At 49.6% G+C, this 19,387-nt stretch overlaps 1 protein-coding gene across 1 annotated transcript in view; it reads right to left on the reverse strand.

The window, feature by feature from the left end:
• Nucleotides 1–1,922: 1,922 nt before the first annotated feature.
• The window catches only part of Grid1 (glutamate ionotropic receptor delta type subunit 1), a 719,620-nt gene continuing 702,155 nt past the window's right edge, over nt 1,923–19,387 (reverse strand). Inside the window, exons 14-16 of the mRNA XM_004641224.2 lie at nt 19,086–19,252; nt 13,193–13,433; nt 1,923–2,641 (exon numbers count right to left, since the gene is read on the reverse strand). Coding sequence (XP_004641281.1) covers nt 2,213–2,641; nt 13,193–13,433; nt 19,086–19,252 — 837 coding nt within the window. The 3' untranslated portion in view covers nt 1,923–2,212. The remainder of the gene's footprint in view (nt 2,642–13,192; nt 13,434–19,085; nt 19,253–19,387) is intronic.

Here is a 19,387-nt window from a genome sequence, read left to right on the forward strand (position 1 = left end):
TCTCTCTCTCTCTCTCTCTCTCTCTCTCTCTCTCTCTCCCTTAAGAAAAGCACCTAAGCAGACACACATATATCCATACCTCAGAACACAGGGCATCTCTGGGGAAACAACAGACTCAGGTGAGTGATGAGGCAGTGCAACCACATATATGACATATTGATCTTCCAGGGCTCGCTTCCCAAAGTGCTGGTGGAATGAAAGCCAAGCCTGCTCTTTCTTGGGAGCAATGGCAGCAGCCCACCTAGCCTCTGCCATGCACCCCAGCACGAAGCTCCACGCATTCTGGTCAGAGAGACATCAGTGGACTATCTTTGCACTGACATAAAGCCATTCTCAGCATCCAAAGAAGAAAATAACATAATTACAAACATAATCTTTTCCAGGGTGTTTTAGCTGAATGTGTGATGCGGCCATTCCCTACTGCTCGGTCATGACACTAGGGACTTTTGGAAAGAAATCAATCCTGGGCTAGTTATCACCTTCATAAAAACATCTCTGGAGAACTCTACAAGGCAGAAAAGGCGATCAATAGGACTTTATATTTCCTCATGACCACAGGCCCAAGCCCTCAGCTCCCTGATGACTGCTGGGGGCAGTTGGGAGCTCCCTGCTCCTCAGATCTGGTTGTGTGCTCTGTTCTCTATCCCGTCAGCTTAGGAGAACAGTTGACTTTGTCTCCAGGAGAGGTATTCAAGTGTCAGCTCAAATTCCTCTGAGTAGTCTGCTCCTGATGGCTCTTTCACTGGTTCTACAGTTCAGTTACTCCAGAAAGGGCAGAGGGAGGAGAGGCTTTCGGGTAGTTCTAGTCTTAGGAAACAGTTTCCAAACAAGTTCACTGGCTCAGGCATCATCCTGAGGGTCTCAGAGGATCTAAGATGCTGTTTGCCTGGAGGGACTCTGCGTTGACCAGATGGTCTTTTAAAGACTCCTGGTCTGGAGAAGATGGTCAGGCTGGAAGTGGGAACCAGTGCCAGGGGCTGGCTGTCTTTGGGTGACTTCTGAAGGCCCTGAGTTCCAAAAGCTGCAAGCAGCTTCTCTAGGAGATGGGAATATTTTGTCTTAGCTTCACTGGGGCTTCTCTCCAAAGAATCAACTCTCCTTCCCACCTGGTCCCTCTTTTCTATTCCCCAGTCACCTCATCCCCTGAGGGCACCTGCCCCAACTGCTTCCAACAGGACCCTTTACCAGAAATCGAAATGCTTCTGGTCCCTGCACCCTGACTACAGTTTCCTCTCTCACCTGGACCATGGGCCCAAATCTATGATGCAGCTTTTCTTCACCTGGTTTAATCCCCATAGCCTCACCTGATCAACACAGCTAACCACACTTCACATCTGTCTATCCCCAAAGACCTTCTACTAGGCCAGTCCATCTCTGCCCAACCTGTATGACACAAGAACGAGGTCTTCCCTTCTTTTTCAGGGTCTATCAATGGCTGACTCTTCTAAGTGCAAAAAGAAAGTAAAAAAAATAAGACCAAAGGGATGATACTGGAACACATCAATGTCACAGCCCTCAGAGCCTGTTACCTCAATATGGGCAGCTTCTCTGGGGCTTGGGGGCAGGTGCACACTGTGACATACACAGGAACCCCCATCTTGAGCTAGCCTTGCTGGGACTGCTCTATGTCTAGGGCAGCTCCTCAGAGCCAGGCCACCCAGAAGAGTGGGTCACCCTCCAGCACGGTGACCTCATGGGCCAGCCAGGGCTGGGTCCAGACTCTCCACCTACCCAAGGAGACTCAAGGAGTAATGAGGGGTGAGGAGCAAAGGACAGAGGGGGAAGCTGGCAGTCCTGGCGGCCAGCAGTACTTGAGCCCCTCATCTTCCTTTTCCCCAGCAGGAAGGGGCTCCTTATCTGATGGCCTTTCCTGCCCTCAGAAAAGCCCAGGAACATGGGGCTCCTTTGGCACTTCAGAATGATCACAAGTTTGCCTTTTTATTCATATAGAACAAAATTTACAAAGTCATTCATACAGTTTTTGTGGTTTTTTTTACTGACTTCGAAAATTGGGAATATTCAAAATACACTTTTACCCCACTCCATTCTGTCATTATTTACACATATGTACAAGAAAATGAAATAGTCTCTGTGTGTGTCTGCATGTGTGCATGTGTGTGTATGTATGTGTCATCTGTGTCGTTGTTTTCTCGTATTAAAAAGCTCTGCTGGTCGGGTGGGTGGGCGGGCGGGTGGCGGGCAGGCGGTGCGGTCAGATGGAGGTGCCATGGGAGGTGTCCAGAGCCTCTGGGAGGACGCCCCCAGGCACGGGCTGGAAGGACATGGGGATGGGGGTCTTCACTGGGCTCTGCCGGAACAGTCCCCCATTGGGCGACCTGTGTTTGCACTGGATGGAGGGCATGGTGGCCGAGCTGCTCAACGGCAGTGGCAGGTTGCTGCTGGGCCCTGCTGAGAGTGTCCGGCTGGTGCCATGGCTGCTCTGCTCTGGCAGAAAGGTGCTGACTGAGAGCTGGGTGTTCTGGTACTCCCGAGTGGGCTCCAGGGCCTGGCTGGGTGCCAGGCCTCCCATCTCCAGGGCTGAGAGCTCGATGGATGCAGGAGAGATCTGCTTATGAGCAATGTCTTCATCCATGAGGCTGTTCATGCGCCGGTGCACCTGCTCCAGATTCACCTCTTTGTCCTGGAGGGGAACACAGGGAGATCAGGGGGACTCTCAGAAGACAAGATTGTTTGGTAGCAAATGCAGAGGACTTGGCGGCACCAGCCCCACTCAGCCTGCTGCACACAAACACCCACCACAGCTCCCACCGCCCACGAAGGATGGCTGTCTGCTACCTGGGGAGTCTGTGGGCTGGGACATGCAGTGAAGACCTTCCTGACATTGTTCCAGCCCTTTGTACCCAGCTTAGAATCACTACAACAGGCAGAGGAAACCCTTGTGACAAGACAGTTGGAAGAACTGACAGAGATGGAAGGAGATAAGTGGGGTCCCCTGAGAATAGAAGGAATGGTCCTCGGGTGCCTAGCACGTCCCCTGCAAGTGTCATTTAGAGCTCGGAACACTCAGCCCCACCTTATACAAAAGTATCCTCAATGACCTCACCAGAGACACCAGCCTTGGTGGGTGCTAGAGATAATCTGAAACCCCAGAGGTGGGTACTGGTCTTTACCAGGTGACCTGCATTGTCCCCATCCATATCTCCAGGGAGGTTGAGTGTGGAGCAGGAGCACCTCCCTACCTGGAAGGCTAATGGGTTTCTGAGTGGGGATGAGGTGTGGGGATGGTGAGGAAAGGGATTTCTCGGGGTTGGCAGACTCTCCTGGTATCATGAGAGCTTCAGGCTTCCCTGATGGGTGATTCTCACCTGTATACTGCCACACCATGGTGAATGGCATTGCAGAAGATTGACTTATTTGCTTCAAAAAGAAAATAAACACAACCATATCATCCTTTTTCAATTACGTGATTTGCTCTCAGTGTCAAAAGGAATACAAGTGGTCACACTGCTTGAAAGCTCAAGGAAGAGGTCATCTATTCATCTATGAAGCTGACATGAGACCAACTAGCTGGCCATGAGAACAGCAACCCAAGCTCCCTGCTTCTAATCTGGAAGCCGCAGTCCTATTTATAGCCACATGGGCATCAATGGGCCAGGAAAGATAATGATTTCTGTCCCTTTTCAGGTGTAATTCCTAGAAAATACCAAGTTAAAAGTTCATTTTCAAGACAACCATGTGGATTTTCTAATGCTGACATCGTATACTACAGAGAGAAACCCAAGACTTATCCACTTTGTAAGTGCTTTGGAAATCCCAAATAACTTAGATGCCTTGATATGTTTACAGAAAGAAAAAGGAATCTTGTAGAATAGGGTCTTTCCTATGACTGTATTGGACTCTCCTGGAGCAGCGACATGAGGAGCCCTCCACAGAAAAGACACCATGGTACCCTGAATAACTGAGATGTGTCTCCATCACTGGAATGCACCAACCCAGGGTTAGCTCCCAGGGAGACTCAACTGGCAAGGAACTTCTGTGCCCTGGGATTCTCTCCTTGCCCCAACATTCTCAGCATGGGGCGTGCATCCCACTGCTCTACATCTTTGTGAACCCAAAGCCAGCAGTGGGTGCTTGACTTCTGGCAAGACACTGGTATCATCCAGAGCAGGAAACCTGATGATATCCATAAGATAATGGAGAACCCATTTCAGGCAAAGAGGAAATTAGATAATAAGAGAGTACCTATTGGGGGAGAGGGTCAATACAATTAGGCTTGATAGCAAGGATGAACTTGACATCAGGAGTCACTGACAATACCCTAAAGCAGAGCCCAGATTCCAGTGAGCAAAAGCCCCACATAAGCAGAGCTCAGCTCCCTGGAGCTGCGAGACCATCTGAGTTGAGAGCGTCTCTGGGGTGGCAAGTGTCGGTGAAATGGAGAGAAGTGTCTGGAGGACATCAGACTCCTATTTTTCCTGGCTAAATGTCATTCATGAAACATTTTCAATGACTCCTCCAAAAGTCTGTTACCGCTTTCTCCTCGACTTAGGACATAAATTCCTAACAGTAAACTTAAGAGATAAATTCCTTATAAACTGATAATCTCCCAAGACCGCAATGCATTTGCTCTGTCTCCCACTGAAAACCATAGTGCAGATACACTCTGTAGAGTGCAGGTGGCTTCCCCTCATAACTGTGGCCAGTGGAAAGCTGTGGCTCACTGCAGCTGTCTACCATTGCCGGAGAACATGGTTCCACATTGTGCAAGACCAGGAAAAGATTAAAAACTCAAACTTTAAAATAGGATTGCTACTGAATACATGTTGCTTTTGAACTATCTTAGAGTTGAAAAGCATTAAATCAAACAATAATAATGTGGGGACCACTGGTAAAATAACAAATCAAACTTGAGTTAACTAACTTCATGATTGAGCCAGTGCACAACTTTCCCCTTTTCTATGTGTTCTATGTTTTACTGTTTATAAAATGACTTTAATAGTATTTTATAGTGGTATCAATGCTCTCCTCTTAGGAGAAGAGTTTTTGTTTTGTTTTGTTTTGTTTTGTTTTGTTTTGTTTTGTTTGGTGTTGAGGACCAAACCCAGGGCTTCCAGCTCACTAAGAAGGCATCCTACCACAGAGCCAAATTCAGGAATTTGGCACACCTGAAAATGCACTTCCCTAATCCCCTGGTAGCTCTCAAGCCATTCAAGTTAATGATCCAGCTTGCCAGTTACATGTCCCCTTGGGGAAGCAGATGTAGTTCCCCCAGCTCCTCTTAAAGGTCAGGGTTTATTGGTTTTGAGAAATTACTGTCTGCACCATATAACAACTTCCCAGGTAACTTGCTCACCTACCTAAGCACCAGGACCACGATCCCAATAAAGAAAATAGGGCCGAATCTGAATCCTGAATGAATGGATGAAGTGATAGAAAATGGCTAGTGTTTGCACTGGTCAGTTTTCTTACTGCTGGGACTAAACACCTGAGAGCTATGATTTAAAATTGGAAATGACTTCTTTGACTCAAGGTTCCAGAAGATTCAGTTCATGGTCACTTGGCGCTGAAGCACAAAGGACATGGTGGCAGGTGGTGGCAGAGCAAAGTTGCTCACTACATGGTGGCTGGAAGGCAGAGTGCAGGGGAATAATGCTAGAGGAGAAGGAGCTAGGGACCAGATATGGTACCCAAGGGTACCCCAGACACACCTGCAAATGCACTTCCTGAATACCCTGGTGGCTCTCAAGTCATTCAAGTTAATGATCCAGCTTGCCAGTTACATATCCCCTTGGGGAAGCAGATGTAGTTCCCCCAGCTCTCTGCTCTGGGCCACCTCCCTAGCTCCTTGGGCTGCAGGTCTCTGGACTAGCTCCAGTTCTACTCTTCACTAAGCCTGCACTGCAGCCTCCTCATGACTTCTCTGAGCTCCTGTGAGGCTTCTACTAGAGGATGGTCTGACACAGCATGCAGATCCTATGTCTGCATTAGCCATAGTCAGTGCCATAACTGTTTTGGTAAATATTTGTATCGATAAGATATTTTCATTTCAAAGGTACAAAGGGCTTAAAGGACTGATACCAGAGAGTGTGGAAGCCGGAGATGATGGAAAAATCTCAAATAATGTCTGAGTGTAGGGAGGTAACTTTGCCTTCTCTGAAACCAACAAAGTTGAGAAGGATAGAGGAGCAGGAAGTCCTCAGTGTAGATTTGTTTCTGTGGAGAAAAGCAGTGACAAGGCAGTGGGGATCACTGGAGGACCACTGGAGGAGTTGGCTAACTGCATAACCTCGCCTTTTCCTCTTTTCTGTTTTCACTTCTGGACTTTAAGTCCCCTTTGGGGATGAAGGAAATGCAGTTTAAGAGTGGACTAATTAGCAGCCAGAAGCAAGTATCCTGGCTCCAGCTGTGTTCACTCTGGATTTGGACATTCAGGAGGGATAGCCTGGCCCTTTTGTTCAGAGTCAATTAAGTGCTAGGCCAGGGAAGATTATTTAGGAGTTTTTTGTTTTGCCAGGACCTCAACAGAGAAAAAGTATAATTTCCTGTCCTGGAAGGCCAAAGAAGGGCAGGGAGTTGAGAGTAGGGCAAAAAGGGAAGGAACTCTCCCTACCTAATGCCAGCAAAACAAACAGAACTTTACACCGGAAGACAGACAGATCAAAATCCTTTGAAGAAAAAGTGTGAGGAGAAAGGCCTCTTGGGGATGGATGCCTACACCACGGAAGTAGATGGAGAGGAAGAGGAAGCGTGTGGGACTGGGAAAGCGCCAGGGCCCAGGCACCAAGCTGGTACCCTAAGTGCAGTGGAGGGGGGGGGGCAGTTGATGGATAACAGCAAAGCACTTAGAACACAGGCCAACCCGGAAGTGGGTAAGAGGTGGCTAATTACCTTCAAGTCAAGACTCCTTAAGGGAAGGGCTTAAACAGTTTCTTCAAATCACATATTCTTCCCTTCTCTCACATTAAGGAGGGATGAACCAGTCCCCAGGACTGCAGGGCCATGCAATGCCAATCAGCTCCCAGTTGTGGTCATTCATTACCTTTTTAACCTCTCCACATGAGGACACCCAGCAAATGTCTACACCAATTGAGCAGAATTTCCAGGGAGAGCTTCTCATGCCAGATGGTTGTCACAGAGCCAACCTCTGTGCACCAGTGGGACCTCCTTCTATTCAGATCCCATAATCCTTGTAGCACCAACATCAACAAACTGGGAGACGAAGGTGTTATCAAGGGTTTCTTGTATCAGGGGTTTAAATGGACTTTAAAATGGGTTGAACTAAAAGGAGATACTTCCCTGATCCCCTGGAAAGCATAGGTAGCCCATTTGTCTCTGGGTCCACTAAGCTGCCTGCAGCACCAAGGACGGAGCAGACACAGAGGGCCACCTGGCTTGGGGTCCTGAAAGCTCCATGTTCCCGCATCATCTGAGGCCACTGATAACTCACACAAAGCCAATACTTGTCTACCTGTACTTTCTGCATCTCTGGTCAAGGAAAAAGAAAGCAAGTGTCATCAGCTCACTCGAGGAGAGAAGCAGGAGTGATTGAATAAATATCCATCTTTTGGACAGAATGGTGCATTCTATAATGTTATGCAAATTCAAATAATGGGCTTTTTAATGTGAACTACATTCGTTTACATCCTCATTATCCCAAGGTTTCGGTTTTCAGCCAGGTAATGACAGCTGTGGAAAGAGACCTGGAAACTTATCGCTGCCTTCATTAATCTACCCTGGGTAACTGACCTACTCAAACATCCCCGCATATGACATAAAATTCATCGACTGCATTTACCCCCAGATCGGCTGCATTCCAGCGCTGCATTTCTCACCCCATATTAAACATGACAACTGATGCACCAACAGAGGTTACCGGGGAACCTCTCGCAGGCGTTGTCTTGCAGAGAGATAAAGTTCTGTAATTAAGCCGCTGTTCACCAACGTGGAAATAATCCAGTGTATTGGAAAACGGTAATTAACTAAACTATCATCTATGTAACAGCCTGTTACACAAGGGACTCGTTAGAACTGACTTTGTTTGGAGTCCAACAGCTCCTATTTGAAGTTGGGCAGGAACAAAACTAGGGATGAGGGACTTGCCACCTGACTGGTGGGCTGTTGGCAGCATTCTCCAGTAACCACTGAGACCAACCAGGTGGTAAATGAGCCCCAGCGGCTGGGAAAAAGCCACCAATGTCATCTCCTTAAGCAATGCACCCAAAATGTATGCCAGGTCGAGGGTCTTAGAGTCATGGCTGGAGAAGAGTAAAGCTGAATGTTAAGTCGGTGAAGTGCTCACAGGATGGTGGGCAGTCCTACAGAATGTCACGGACAAGAGCTTTGATCAGCTCAATTGCAGATCTGCAGGGCAGGGACATGAGAGGCTGCCCCCAACCACTCCACATCACAGGTGGGAGCAGCAAGGACACAGAGGAGGAAACCGAGGCTAGGAATGAAGCAGTCTGCCTGAAGTTACACAATTCCAGGGGAAGAGGAGATTACAAAGAGAACTCATGGCCACCCAGCTTCAGAACCACTCTCTTTCACTCTGGAAGGCCTGACATCCCCAATCCCACTTTGGAAAGTTGGTATGCACCTTGGCTTTTAACTTAGGCAGGATAGAAGTACAAGTGGAGATTTCAGAAATGAGGGTTGTCCAAATGTCCTGAATATAAGCCTTTTGGAAATAGGGCTCAGGTATCTGCATTTCTAAATGCTTCAGAATTAATCACCTCTGATGTGCAGCCAGAACCACGAGCCATTGATCCAGCATCAATGATTACACAATGATTTAACATGAATAACACTTTCTTTATAGGAGCCCAGACTGCTTCATTCATTTGATAAATACTTTTGAGCTCCTACTATCAGAGGAGACAATGCTCTTGGTAAAGTGTTCATCTTTGATTCATGGCACAGGGAAGATGCTCAATAGTTCCGTAATATCCATCGTCCCTTAACAAGCACCCCCATGTTCAGGAGAGTGGGCAGAGGGATGGGAATGTAGAGCTGAGGAGATGCTGATGACTAGGGCAGGTAATAAGGAATCACATCCAGCAAGGGAGGTGGCTGGCACTTGAGAGAGGGCAGGCTTTGCCGGTGAGCTGGTTTTGAGATTCAGCGTGGGTGTGCAGGAAGTGTGCAATGCCTTCCCACAGGAAGGCCCTGTGCAAAGGCCTGAACCATATACCCTCACTCTCTGTACCTTAAAACATGCCTTCTGATCTCAGCAGCATAGCTACTGGTCAGGCTCAGCTCTTAGCATAAGATGGAAACCAGGGTTCAGAGAATATAGAGGCCATGCCAGGAGCATGGCCCATGGAAGACCTGAGTCCCCCCTTCATTCACAGACTCCTTTGCAAAAGGCTAGCAGGAAGCCATGATTCCTCCCCCCCCCCCCCCACACACACACGACACACACAGAAGCCCAGTGCCCTGGCTCTCTGATGACCTATATCTGTAAGAATATACAGTTTGCTTCCCAGCTTGACCTTGGTCATTTCTGTCCCTTCTCTAGGGATAGAGATGCCTGCCTTGAATGTTGCTGAAGAGGGTCAAGAAGACAGCAAGTAATTTTCTTGGCAATGTACAGGGAAGGTGCCCTCAGGTGAGACTTGTTTTCATTACATCTCTCATTGTCTATCTCCATGTCCTTAGCAGGGAGAATTTCCCTGGCCACCATCAACCAAGCTCAATGCTGGGACAGATATATCCATAAGTCATTTTGCATTTCTTGTGTCTGTGTACAGGAAGAGGGAAGAGGTGTACAAGAGAAAAATCTCTGCATGAAGTCAAGAAGACACCAAGGGAACACGGTATATGTGTTGAAGGAGGTCCCTGGGACTTGATTTCCATGGAAAGTGGTGTTAAGGGGGCTCCCTGAAATAGAGGGAGGACACTGCCTCTTGTCACGAGGCCTCCATCAGCTCCTGTCCCCCATAGAAGATGGGGAAGGGAGGCAGCAAAGCAGGAAGTGACAAGAATGCCAAGCATTCCACCCAATGATAAATGCATCCTCTCTTGCTGCCCATGTCAGCTCCCATTTGTGTGGTTCTCATCTTTATTTCATGAATATTTTATTCTCAGAGCAATTGCTCCACATCCCCCATAAATCTAGCGGGTGGCTCTTTACTGCAGCCCAGAGCTTGGTGCACTCACCTGCACTGGGTAACCACATAATTGTCTGATTCCTCAGAAAAAATATGAGCTCAGATGTGCATGAATATTAAGGGCCAAGTGCACATTACTCCTCTTCCCCAAGTAGGTATCTAACCTCTGAAGATGTCCAGCACAAGCCATTAAACACACCCTGGGCTCTACCCAAAGACAGGTTTCTCACTCTTAAGAAATATGGCCAGTGTCCCCAAATGAAACATTCTGTGGGGAACCAGACACTCACCTCACTGCAAACGCTGCTCCATAAGACATGGGCAACCAGTAATGTGAAGTAGGTCTACATTAAATACCATCATTACTTTTCCAATGGGTTTAAAGGCACAGCTCTAAAATGCTGTCCTTTCAGTCCCTTCCCTGGTTCCTGGTCATGACATGATGAGGTCCTAACCCCTCAGCCCACAGCCTAGGCCTTCAGGCAGATGGCTCCTCCTCCTCCTCCTCCTCCTCCTTCCTCTTTCGTCAGCAGCTTCCTCATTCCCACACCCCTTGCTCCTCCTTAACTCTTTTCTTATTCTACCCTGTAGCAACTTCCCTTCTTATCTCTAGGCCAGACTTGGGGCCACCCTGCGGTTCAGTGGTACCTGGCAGCCTTCCAAGCATTCTTGATCAATGGATGGTCACATATTGGTGAGCTCTGTGCCCCATCTGCCCTCAAGGAGGTAAAATTCCTAAGGGAAGAGGCGAGTTCCCTATAGCGAGTTTATTAATGGAAGAGGGTAGAGTGGAGGGGGAAATTTCATTCGAAGATTAGAAATCCATAAAACTGGGGGAAAAAAATGGAACATTTCTATGCAGCCCTCCTTAGCCACACCAGAAGGGGCAGGATGAATGGTGGCTACTGTGCTGGATGTCACTGTTAGCTGGGACAGGAAGACCTACATGGTAGAAACCACGGGGACCTATTGTCACTGGGACCCTGGACTTACATCTAATCCAGAAGGTAATTTACTGGCAGGAAAGGAGCTGCATCTGACAGCACAGCAATCCCTGGTTCTCCTGGTCTCTCTGTTTCCATCTTCCTGTCTGTGCCTCACCAGCACCTGATCATTTTCACTTCCTCACCTGGCCCTCCCACACGCACACATGGGTGTATGTACACACACACTCCCCCCATAACAATAAACTCCAGTACTTGAGGCAGGAGCTATCATTAAGTAGGGATGAGCAAGTGACCCATTGGACCCCTGGACCTGTGATGCAGACACCACAGGACAGCCATCCCCATGACAGTGCAATGTTCATTCCCTTGAAGACTCTGTCCCACTTCCCTGCCCTGAGTGGCATGCATATAGAGAAAATCAGACAGTGGACTTGGGAAAAGTCAAACCCCCAGACAATACAGGCAGGGAGTGCAGTGGCTGGGCTAGTGTGTCTCCCATCTGCCCTGTCCTCCCTGCCCTGTCCTCCCACTGCAGCGGCTTGGAGACCACCCCACCCTGTTGCCCTCAGAGGCTTCAGTAGAGGGTGGTCGGGCTGCACAGTGCAGAGGTTGATGAGCTACATAGGGTTTGGTTCCCACAAACCACTCAGTGAGCAGAATTTAAAGGCCTTCCCAGTGACTTCTTCCTGTAGGATTTTCTACTTGCAAATAAAAGCTTAAGATGGAACCATTAACTGTTCCTTTTAGTAAACTTTCTCTAAGTTTCTTCCTTCTCTCCCTCCTGCGGTCCAGGATTGAGCAGAGGACCAAGTTAGAGGCAGAACCAGGACGCTCCTTTTCTTGTGTGGAGGAGCACAGAAGGCAGGGGGGAGGAGGGATGTCCCCGGGTCATTTCAGAGGCACTGAGTCAGCAGTGGCCTCCTACCAGGGAGGAGGATGGAGGAGGGCAGAGCACTCACTGCTGGAGGTGAGCAGAGAATCAGAAGAGGATGGAGGGGGGTAGGGGGACAGCCCCCATGTCCTCACAGGGGCTCCCTTCCAGACACTGAAGGAGGATGTGACAGCAGTCACTGCAAACCACAGAGCCACAGCCCATGTGGCTGTCCTTATTGGTCAGAGGCACCAAGCTTAGCCCTAGGTCAGGCTCAGAAGGACATAGCCAGCTCTCTGCTCCAGCTTGCTTTCTCTCCCACCCCATGCATTTTGGGTTTCTCCTAGATTCCCTGCTTCAGAAGTCATTTTTATTTGTCTTGTGTCACCCAAAACCATACAAGGTTCTTTTTTCAAAAAGGACTGGTTTGAGATTTGATGCTGGTTGTTCTGCTGTTTCCTGTTTGAGATTTATGTCTTTCCGCTCCAACAAAATCAGCAAGCAGAGCCGAGATTCCAGATGTAGCAAGGTACATGTGGCAGGGAGTGACAAGCTTACGATGGAGTGGCCAGGCGGATGTCACAGATGGCTGGGCGGCTGCAGCTTCTGCTGCCACAGCAGTCTCACCAAACAATAGGCCTTGCTACCCTCTTAGGGTGTCTCCGAGGGACCCTCATGAAGCCTTTATTGAAAAAGCAAAAGCTTAGCTTGAAGAGCAAATACTCAAGGAGAAGGAAGTGTCCAGGGACAGAATCAGCTGCGGGGGGCACATCCAAGGACGGCAGTGCACCCAGAGTCTGGACAGAGGTGCCACATCCCCTGAGAAGTGTACCCAGAGGGGAGGTGGGCAAGGAGGGCTAGAGGGCAAGGCGGTGGGAGGAGCAGGGGCCCCCCTACACCATGGCCCTAGGTAAGAAGGCAAAGAGAACTGGGAGGGAAGGAGCGGGCTCCTCTCTTACCCTACAGGTGGTCTCTCCAGGCCAGGGTGGAGGCGCATGGGCGGGGCAGGGTGGGGAAGGGCTCTCTGGCGCTGCCCACGCTGTTCCTGCTCTACAGATAAATACAGGACTTTAGTGGCCATGGCTGGCACCTCAGCACTTTGTTCAAACATAAAACCATCCCCTATAACTACATTTTTTCTCTTGCTTTAAAATCAAAATGAAACCATACCCCAGTAAAAAATGCTGCTGTCTCTGGACCAGGTGACTTGGTTGAACACTAAGTGGATGAAACCACCCAGCAATGGCCCCGTGCGACCCTCCTGCCTCCAAGCTGAGGAAGGGGGAGGTGCCTTGTGTACGGACCTCTTTGGGGGTCTCCTGGTGGCACCGGTTGCTGTTCCACCACAACTCCAGGGCAGCCACCAGGCAGGCAAGGAGGAGCCCAATGGCCAGGATGCAGAAGACCCCGGCAAAGCTGTGCAGCTTGAGGGATTTGCCATCGGCCTGCGTGCTGGAGTGGCCGGTGAGGTCACAGCGGCCTGTGTGCGGCCACCACTTCTGCTTGAGCACATCCAGGTCCCCTGTGTCCTGCAGCTCCAGGATCCTGCAAGACACAACTCAAGTGAGCCAGAGACAGGGCACTCATCAGTGAGCCATGGGAGTCCTGACCACCACCCTCCAGCCTGGCCCCACCAGGGACCACCCCAAGCCACCCTAACTGCTCCCTGCCTCAACTTCCCCTTTGAAGCCAGGCTCCATACCAAGGCAAAGTGCTCCTGCCAAACACACTTAGCCCTCTGCTCTCACCACCTGGCCCAGTGCCAAGCCCAAGTCCAACAGCACAGTTCACAAGACCTTCCCATGACGGTGAACCTCGTGCTCAGGATAAAACTGGACAACAGAGAAGTGAAGCACACAGACATGCAGACAGCAGGGTTAAGACATTTTGATCCCCAAAATCTTTTCTTTCAAACCTCAAAAACCATAGGTTGAGCATCCTTAATTCAAACTTTTCCACCTGAAATGCTCCAAAATCTGAAACTTTGCACACTGATATGCCCTCTGATGGTTCAACACTGCTTTATGCATAAATTTAAAATATTGTATAACATTACCATCTGAGCATGTGCCTAAAGTGTACATAAAACATAAATGCATTTCATATTTAGAATTAGCTTCCATTTCTAAGATATTATAAATATTCTAAGATCAGGAAAAAAATCCATGGAGGGAGACTAGACAGAAGGATAAGGATAAGACCAGGAAGGAGGCAATAGCTATGGGAAAACTTGAAGAACCACTGATCAGCGGGTTGTCTGGGCTAAGGAAGACCCAAAGAACTTGGCAAGTGCTGTAGAATCCTTCCACTGACACTTCCAGGTGCTTGCTTTTATTTTCTCATTTTTACAGAGAATGGGGCAGAGAGGTGAAATATCATGCCAAGCTCACTTTGACGTTGGCAGGGCTGGCTCTCAAGGAGGGAGAACACTCCTGAGGCTGAAGCTGTGTGAGAGTCTCATCCAGGGCAGGAGCTCCAGACATTTAAGAGATTGACTCAATCAGGGAGGATGGACAGTGTTAAGTGAGTGGCAGGACGGTGCAAGATGAAGACAATGATGCAGACAGTGCCTGGCTGTGGGCTCCAAGAGGACATGAAAGGGAGTCAGATTTTGCGCTACATGTCCTGGTGGAGAAGGCCAGCTCCTTTTGATCCTAGATTCCTCAGTGTGGTTTCCTTCCATGCTTTCTGGCTTCCTTCTGAAATCCAAACATCTAACAATGGAAATACACGAACTTTCCATCTGAAGAGAAGAGCTCCTGCACCCTGTCCAGGTGACACATTCAGGGAGCACCACCTGTGGTGGCTCCTTCAGTCCTACAGCAGGCAGGAAGAGTACAAGTTCACCACAGCCAGGAGAAGCTCAGCTGCATGGCCACCCAGACCCTACCTCCAACCTGCACTGCACCCTGCTGTGGCCACAGGTCTGATGCTGTGCTCAGTGACTATGCAAGGACTTGCAGCTGGTGGAAGCAAAGGCTACAGTCAAGGGACCTGTCAGCATCGTGTACATAGCGCAGCACAGAACAGCCTCTGGCTAGCTTGAAATGGCCCAGATCAGTGTAAAGGGCAGGCCCCAGAGGCATGAGAGCTCAGCTGAGCATCTCCAGATGAGAGGATTCTCCTGCTAACCTCAGCATCCTCATCTTCCAGCATGGACAGCTGGTCCCCACCAGACAAGTGGGGCGGTGGCTTTAGGACAGGAGCTGTGCACTACATTCTGTGTTCCCTAGTAGAAGCACACAGGCCAGTGCAGCCTAGGCTATCAGTAGCTCTTTATCTTGTCAATAAATGTGTAATAGTGAAAAAGGAAAACCAATCTAGACCAAACTGGCCACACGCTATCACCACATAGTGTCCACTGTGCTCCGAGGGCACTCATGGGTGCGAAGGACTCAGAATAAGGCTGTGGTGGCAACGTCAGTGGCTGAGGTAAATGCATGATTTACACACACAATTGTGTGGCTCGGGTTGTGCTCCCGACAGCCCTGAGCACCACAGCTCTCTCTCCATGTTGCATGATTAACGGGGCAGCTGCAGCATCTCACTAGCTATTTTATGTGGCTTTTATTGTGTCAGGGCAGCTGCCTTAATTAAGGCCCAGCTGGCTGGGTTGAATGGGTTGAGCTTCCTGGCAGCCACGGCACCAGCTCTGCAAGGCCACCCGCTGAAGGAAGGGCTCACCTTGGAGACGGTGGAGCTTCCTGTTTATGGACATAAACTCTGCTCTAATGAACATTAGTTCCAATCCAAACTCTGAGGCCCTGCACCTTGGCTCTCCCGTTGCTACAATCTGAGATTAAATAAGGTCACCTACCTGGAAGAACACTGGCTCAAGACTGGGCAAGTGCTAAGGGCTCCATAAAGGGAGGGTGGAAGCCACACAGTCTGGGGGCTGTATTGACCAACAACTTTCTTAGGCCACTGTTGACCTGAGCCTCCTCTTACTGAGAATACAGAGGGTCTAAATCACCTGACACTGCCTGAATCCTCATAGAGGCCTGCAGAGCAATCATTATGTCTGTTTTACCTCGTGGAGGCTTAAGTTCCAAATCTAGAGGACGTAATTAGAGAACAGCAGTGCTATTCTTCACACCTGGGTGGTTCTGGTCAGGGAGGCTGTGCTCCTTGTAGAACAGCAGGTTGTTCTCTGGGGGCCAAGTTCTGGTCCAGGGGAAGGAGAGGATCTGGCCAGATGGCGTGGTCAGATCCTCAAGACACCCCTGTGTAACATCAGGTGGGCTGCTTAATTTTGCTGATCTCAACTCTTCTGGCTACCCATAATTGTGTGTATCTTTTATGCCCAGAAAAAATGTAAGGCAATTTATAGGAAGACAGAATGAAAGCAGAAACAAACAAACAACAAAGGAAACTGAAATCTGGGTGCAGCAGAAAAGACAAGTCCCAGGCACAAAGGGCCTTCCAGAACAAGGCTAGACTAATGTGCACTGTAATAATCCATATCCCACTTACGAGGAAGCCAGCGCGATAATAGCCACTTCCTCAAGCCAGTTGTTCTATTTTCCAGACAGATATAATTGCAGGTGTTTGCCTTTATTCAATAGTTGTGGAGCTTGCTACACAGTAGGTGCTCAATAAATGGCTATTAAGTTGCTAAACACTTATTGAATGCCCACTCTGCATGCTGTGGCCTGCAAACCTGTTACAGCACATAAGCCCCACTACTCACACATACGTCTACATCCTATCCTCTGCCAAAGCAAGGAAACAGATCAGCTCCCAGAATGGAGAGGTGGCTCCGGATAAGTGCCTGCTATTTAGGCATGGACCCTTTTCCTGCAAATGGTTTGATGCTCTGTCACTGGACCAGCCTCGTCACCCTCGTAAGGCACACCTGAAGCAGCACACACTTCTGCACCCAGTATACAATGGACAGCCACTGGCGGCAGCCGGTTGGCAACCTGAGGGCTGTTTCCCTCAATAGCAGACACCTGTCTGCCACCAGGGGCGCTCTTAGCCCAGGAAGCCCTTCATTATGGAGCCAGGAATTGCAGCGAAGACACTGATTTGGAGTCACTGAGCACATGGTCTTCTGATAAAAGCAGAAAATGACATGCAAACGAGATGAGCCATTTCTGCTGATGGGGGCCACTAGGAGGGGAGGGAGGAGCTCACGGAGACGTCATAGTGGTGGGGTGGATGGGTCCTGCACACAACAGCTCTGGGCCAGCCTGCCTCTCTGGCATTGCACACCTCCAGCTGGCCACGGTCCACTGTCCCAGGGTCCACACAAATGGCATCTAATTCCTCATGCACCTGGTACAGGAGGAGAGGGACCACGCTCTTCCCTACTCATCCCTCCTTCTCCAGGATAAGAATCTTCACATCTTCCTCTGACCTAGCACAGGCTCCCACTTCCCTGACTCCATTTACCAACCCAACAGAGTCTCACATGTCCTGCTTGTCGGCTCTTTCTCTCTCTGGAGGGGACACTCAGTTCTGCAGACTTACAGGAGGTAATTGAGTGGCTCAAGCTCAAGGGGCTCTAGCTGTCCCTTCTTGGGCCTGTGCTTCAGCAGCAGCACTGTCCTGAGGTACATCGCCACGTTGGTGCTGCTGCTGCAGGGGCCGCAGGGGCTTCTTCACTATCTGCTCCACAGATACACTTGCAAGTCGAGTCTGTGCAATCACCCCAAGCCTCGCAGGCAGGCAAATCCACTAATACAAAGCTCAGGAACACCAATGCTCCCTAAAGCTCAGAGAGAAACCCTCTTTTCTTTGTGCCTTAACTTGGAGCAATTGATAATTAACTGCTCCTCTCTTGTCGTCACTCTCTGCTCCAGGGAACAAAGAAATGCACAGGATGTACATTTGATGAAATTCTAGAAAAAAAAATCCAAAGTCCTATTTACCTTGACTAGTTTTACCTCTACTCCCACTTCCCACACACTGCACTGTGGCATTGGCTCCATGCCTGGCCATCACTTGGGACACTTCTGCTGCAGCTTGACTGTGGTGGACCAATGCAGAACTGCTCTTGGGCTTTCCTATCTGGGCTTGGCAATCCCACCTTCACCCAGCAGGGGGCCACCTCACAGACCTGAGCCCGTGTTGGCCAAGGCAAAGGGTTCTTTAGGGACAGAAGCCCCTATTGGCAGACTGGCTGCTGGGAAAAGGCCACTAAGCTTTTACCTTCAGTTCAGTTTGGCTAACCTCAGGTCATTGGCCAAGGACCAAGGTGAGCTGCTAAGGCAGAAAATGAGGTGGAATGCTGAGGAACTAATTTGCTCAAGAAAGCTGGCCAGGCACCCAGGCTGGGCAAGCGGGAAGCTGGATCATGTTTTGAGCAACTTTGAGGATGGACTCACACCCACAAGAGTCCCATGGGAAACTGAATAGGTAAATGCAAACCAGCACGCCACATGTTTCTGGGAAAGGGTACCCAGGGGCTTTGCTGAGGCTGGAACCCTCCTATCTGTGGCTTTCCTCCCCATTTCCTCTCTACTGCCCATATAGTTTGCTAAGATTAACTGCCTGCCAGACAGCTAAACCAGGCTTAGGAATCTAGATTCTGGTCCAGGGTGGCCAGAGAGATAGCATAAGTGGACATCTCTCTCTTCAATGGAAGACCAGCGCACAGCATCTCCTTGCACCAAGAAACTCCTGCTCTACCCTCTGCAACCCCTTAAGCCATGTGCAGATGAATAAGAAGATATTCCGCCACCTGGATCCACAGTTCTAAGCTTCCACAGCATGACTACACTAGAGATAAGGAATAGCTTCCTTTAACAGTGATTATCAGGCCCTTCCTAAGCTCTATTCCTTAGCCATTTACTTGGCTAACTCCTACTTCTTCAGGGCTCTCGTGGTGCCAACTCTGGAAGTCAAGTCCTCCTGGGTCTTCTGGGCCGTAGGTGCCCTCTTCTGTTGTCATCCACCCCAGAACCCTGATGGTGAGCCTTCCATCACATTCATGCCCAGGGCTGGCATCACCAACTCAGTCCCATCCCCACCAGTGCTTGGTGCCTTCCTAGGCGGGGACCACACACTTCCTCTTGTTAATGCAGCACCAACTCAGGCCCTAGCTGAGGAGAGGCAGAGGCACACAGTCTGTGCTCAGCGGGATGTGACGAATACACGGGCGTGTGTTTGCCCTTAGCTCCCACGAGAAGGTACTCTCCTGCTCCTGCAGGAGGAATGGGGAGCTGCTGGAATCACGCCATCGGTCGTGCCTACCTCTGAGAGAAGAGGTCCCTGTAAGGGCTGCCATGCTGCAGCGCAATCCCGTAGCCCTTGCTGCTGATGCTGTTGCCAATGACAGTCACTGAGCAGTCGTCGTCTGTCAGGGCTGCATACTCCACCACGGCCACATCCCACAGAAAGGCGTAGTTTCCCTTCTTTGCCTGAAAGACCAAAGTCACCATGATATCCCACAGGCCTGACCTGCTGTGTCAGCTTCAAGCACTGAGACACCTCTGGGGCAAGATCCAAAGGGACCGTCATAAACGGTCCTCCCACCCACCAGACAGCCCGGAAAA

The sequence above is a fragment of the Octodon degus genome, unplaced genomic scaffold (genome assembly GCF_000260255.1).
Source record: "Octodon degus isolate 3935 unplaced genomic scaffold, OctDeg1.0 scaffold00132, whole genome shotgun sequence".
Lineage (NCBI taxonomy): Eukaryota > Metazoa > Chordata > Mammalia > Rodentia > Octodontidae > Octodon > Octodon degus.